The following is a 4,627-nucleotide window of genomic DNA, read 5'->3' as shown; positions in this document are numbered from 1 at the left end:
GTTCAGAAACAAACTGAGGGTCAGAGATAAGCAATCAAACTCCACCGAGTGGCATTCTGGCTCAAAGTTTCCTGTTAGTCATCTAGAAAACTTCACAGAATTGGGTATTCAAATGCAAAGCCACTTCCTTTGACAGTAAGGTCTGCTTGGCTCCAAATGGAGCCGTAAGAGGCCCTTGTTTGAAGGCAGAAATACGTTTATAAATCAAATGGCCAAGTCAGTTACTTTCATTTTCATCATCAGTGAGTAAGTCCTCGGTTTGAACACAGACTTTCACGTTGAATACCCAGTTTCAAGATCTGTCCAAGATGTCTTAAGGAACTGACCAATTGGCACCTTTCCACCTGATGTTGCTGGGTGAGGGGAGAAATTCCTGAGGACAGCCAGGAGGAGACCGAGGTGGGGGACCCCACATAGTCCTCCTGCGAGGATCTGATTACACACATCACCTGCTAGTGCCCCAGAAACTAGCACATCCTGTGGGTGGTCTCCTGTCTCCTCCACAGCCCTGTCCAGCTCCATGGCCAAGTCCCCAGGCAGACCTCTGGGGCTGGAGGACAGGGCATAGAGTCTGCCAACTGAGGACACCAGAGCATGTCCAAATGACAGCAGTCTGGGTGGGGAGAGTGGCTTGAAATCAGGCCAAGTGTGACCAGAATGAAGGAACAGGGCGTAATTTATGCAGGAGGAGAGAAGCCTCAGCCCCGCCCCTGAGGGCCTTCTCTAGGTTTGCTTCTGGGCAAAGGATTAATTTTACAACACTGAGTGTTGGCCAACAGTGCTATTGGTTGCAATCGGCGAGGAAACCCATTTAAAGGTGATGTAAAACTCCAAAGGATTGTTCAGGGGAAGTAATGCTAATAAAAAGAAAGGTGACGGCCATGTATTGAGCACATACTGTGGCCACATAGGCAATCAGCCCTTTATAGGAGTTAGTCTCAGCTGAGCTTCTAGGAGTCCTGTAAGGTAGGGACTGTTATCTCTTGTTTTCTACAACTGGAGAAATTGAGACTCAGAGGGATGAAGTTGCTTGTCAGCAGGCTTTCCCTTTGGTGCCTTTGTGTGGATTACAGAAAAATACCCCTCCTCTGGTGGACACAGCACCAGGGCAGGGTGCAGGCCTTGTTGAGCAGATCACAGGTTTGGTGCCAACCTTCACTGCTCTCTTGGCTGCGTGACCTTGTGCAGGGCACAGCCTGGGCAATTGCACACTGCAGCCCTGGGCTTGATGCCAGAGCCAGTGAAGGACAGGGCTGGCCTTGATAGCCACATCTGTCTGACTCCAGAACCACTGGCTCTTAACTTGCAAGCTTCATTGTCTCTCAGGATGGGGACTTTCCATCCCTCTGAGTGCCCACGAAGGGAGGTTAGGATTATGGGGCTGGCCTGGGTGGGGCTAGGGGAAGACACACCCTGTGCTCAATTCCCGGCCCTCCCACCGTCCTGCTCACCAGCATACCTCTCCTGCCCAGCACAGCACTTCACTTCAGGTGCTTACATTGTAGTTTTTCTCTATAATTGTGGCAAAAGACACTTAGCATGCAATTTGCCATTTTAACTGCCTGGTGCACAGTAAGAGTTCAATCCACAGGAAATGACATAAACAGCCTCCTTCTCGTTCAGGCTGGAGTGCAGGACCTGTGTGGAGGGGAGGTCAGGTTTGGCTACCAGGTGGGGGCCCGTAGGAGGCAGACCAGGTTGGATTGACCTTGTGGTGGGCAGTAGGCTTCTGTACTGGTTTAGTTTAGCCCACGCGGGATGCAGGGCTGTGGGATAGGCTTGTAGCAGGGGTAGCAGGAAGGACAGAGCTTCAGGGGGACCGAAGTCTCACTGGCTGACGTTCTCTTCCATTCCACAGCCATATACAACTTCCAAGGCAGCGGAGCCCCTCAGCTGTCCCTACAGATCGGTGACATGGTGCGAATACAGGAGACCTGTGGAGGTGAGTCACTGGCCCACCCTCTCACAGACGCCAGGTCCTTGGCCCATGGAAGTCCACGGTGCATTCCAGGCCCCTCCAGCCCTCTCTTAGAACCTGCAGCTGTGGCGGTCTGTGCAGATTCGTTTTGCTAATGCTGGTATTAGAATTTCCTGGCCACAATTGCTTTATCATTTTAGGAACTTGTGCTTCCTAATGAAAGGCTGACTGGGTCGTTTGATGTGTGCTGTGCTCTCCTTCTGTTACAGCCCTGGGACTCTTGGGCCTATGGCTTTTTCTAGATATACTTCTTTGTTAGTATTAATACTATCACAAAGGAAATAAGCGTTATTAGGGTTTGGAAGGGTCCCGTTCATCACACCTCAACTCTGAGAGATCTGATGTGCGTGGCTGTGTAGGTGGTCTGTGGACTGCACAAAGGTGCCTGGCCAAAGGGGCAGGTGCTCACTCCCCTCAACAAACTGGGAGCCTTCGCTCAGAAAAAGTAGAATCTCTTTTTCCCCCCCATAAATGTGCACACAGGCTATTGGCCTTAGACTCACAAGGCAGGCAAGTGGAAATCAATATATCACTCATGTCACCGAGAAACTTGTTATTGGGAACATGGCTTGGGTATAAGCCTGCCAATGTGTCCTCCTCAATCAGGCAGGCTCTCCCTCTCCCTGGCCCATCTGGACACCAGAGTTCTCCCCCCACCCCCCCCCAGACCTAGTTTAGGGAGGGCACACACAGTGCTCCCTGTGGCTGGGCAGAGCAAAGGAGAAGGACGAGAGGAGTGGGCTGAGCACCCTGCTGCCCCTTCCCCCGGCTGATCCATCAGAAGGGGCTGAGGGATGGGCAGGAGGCAGGTGGGAAGAAGCAGGGAGCTAAAGAAGGAGAAAGAAGGTTACCTATGAGAATAGACTTGGCTAGTTCTGTCCACAAGCCAGACACTGTGCTAAGTTCTTGATAACACACTGTCTTACTTAATCCTCATGGCAACCCACAGGAGAGGTAGGATGATTTCTGGCACTGAATTAGCTGTGCAACTGCTCGGCAATGGCGTCCCCTAGCTCCCTCCGCAGATGTGTGCAGGGATGCCTATGTATACACACACACAGACACATACACACATATGGACACACACCAAGAGATACACAACACATGCACATACACACGAATACAGATACACAACAAAAAAAAACAAGCAAAGAGAAAACTGGTATCCTGGGGGAAATAATTTGATATTTGACATTTTGAAAATGCCTTTAAAGGAGTCACCACCATGGACTCGAGACCTTTGTTCACTTTTCTTACACTATTTTGTGCTTTCATGTCATTTTTACCTGGGGGTCCGTGCGCCACAGGTTACCATACACTTTTCAGTGTCCAGGGCCTGCAACGGTCCCAGGCTGGCCCTGCGGAATCCTTTCCCACACAGAGTGGAGGAGGTGGCACAGGGGCTGAAGGGACGCTTTCCACACAGTGTCACTCTGACTTTCACAAATCTAGTTCTGCCCAGAGGCCGCTAAGCAAGGTGCAGGTGTCTACCAAGGGTGAAGAGTGAAAACAAAACAGCAGTGACAACTCTCCTCGGCGTCCCTTATGTGCTGCTGAACGCTGATGCTGAGAGGCAGGCCTGAGACCTCCTGTTGGCAGGTGAGGACCCTGATGCTCAGTGATGAAAAATGACTCAGCTGAGGTCACATGGGAAGCCTGTGTCTGAATTCTGATGCCCAAGCCTACGCTCTTTCCTCCAGCTGGGCCTGCCAAAACAGTGAAAAGGCCTTGGCCATTATTTTCTGCATCCTACATTTGGAAATATAGAAGGATTTTTTCTTTTCTTTATATGCAGTTTCCTTGCCTAGAAAGCCTGCGGGAACAAACTCAGCACACAGGGTGCCTGCCTTCAGAGTCTAACCAGAACTTTTGCCCTGGTACCCTAACCTTTACGAAGACTATGCTGGTGGCCTCAGGCCACTTTTTTTCGACATTGGGACATCGTTATTCTCTTTTTTTTTTCTTGGTTCTGATTTTCCATTTTTAGATCAATTTATTTACTTATTTAAAAGGCAACATGTTCTTCTCACAGAGCCATTACACACGGCGCAACTGTCCTTGAAAGTGGGAATGGGAAAACACAGACACTCGCCTGCAGAACGAGGCTGGGGTTTGGGCCTGACAGCTTTAAAACCGGGCAAGGCATCGAGTGCTTTTTCCAGAATAGGCCTCAGAAGATAAGGTCAGTTTGGTTTCTAAGGCTTCAGGCAGCTCAGCGGCCGGCAGCTCAGCGGCCAGCAGCTCATGGGGGGACACAGCATTGTGAGAGTACACTCCGTTTTTCCCAGTCCATGTGTGGCACTTGGGCCCGGTGGATGGAGACGGTAACCAGACCTGCTTGTTTGGAGGCTGCTTCTCGATCACCTAGGCTCCTAGACCTCCACCCGGTTTAATTGTTAAGACACCTGTCCCAAAGGAGCCATCATCATAGTCCTCAAATGTGTAAGGCTTGTCTGCAAGGTCTTCAAAAACTCTGCTGAGGGTCCAGCATTTCCCCTGCTGGTCTCTCCTAGGTGGTCCCATCTAGAGAAGCTGGCTCGCCCAAAGTTCCTGACTTCCTCTAATTCATCAAATTGTGTAGGAGAAAACATACGTGTATCCATGATACCCTCTTATAGAAAACTACCTGAAGAACAAAATCTAGCCAAC

General features: G+C 50.4%; 1 protein-coding gene across 1 annotated transcript in view; it reads left to right on the top strand.

Annotated features, from left to right (window-relative positions):
• The window catches only part of DOCK2 (dedicator of cytokinesis 2), a 430,752-nt gene that overhangs the window by 12,025 nt on the left and 414,100 nt on the right, over window positions 1–4,627 (top strand). Inside the window, exon 2 of the mRNA XM_023515279.1 lies at window positions 1,859–1,942. Coding sequence (XP_023371047.1) covers window positions 1,859–1,942 — 84 coding nt within the window. The remainder of the gene's footprint in view (window positions 1–1,858; window positions 1,943–4,627) is intronic.

The sequence above is a fragment of the Otolemur garnettii genome, unplaced genomic scaffold (assembly GCF_000181295.1).
Source record: "Otolemur garnettii isolate 467f Iridium unplaced genomic scaffold, OtoGar3 scaffold00003, whole genome shotgun sequence".
NCBI lineage: Eukaryota > Metazoa > Chordata > Mammalia > Primates > Galagidae > Otolemur > Otolemur garnettii.
Note: the sequence above shows the minus strand (reverse complement) of the source record. Positions and strands in the feature narration are given on the sequence as shown.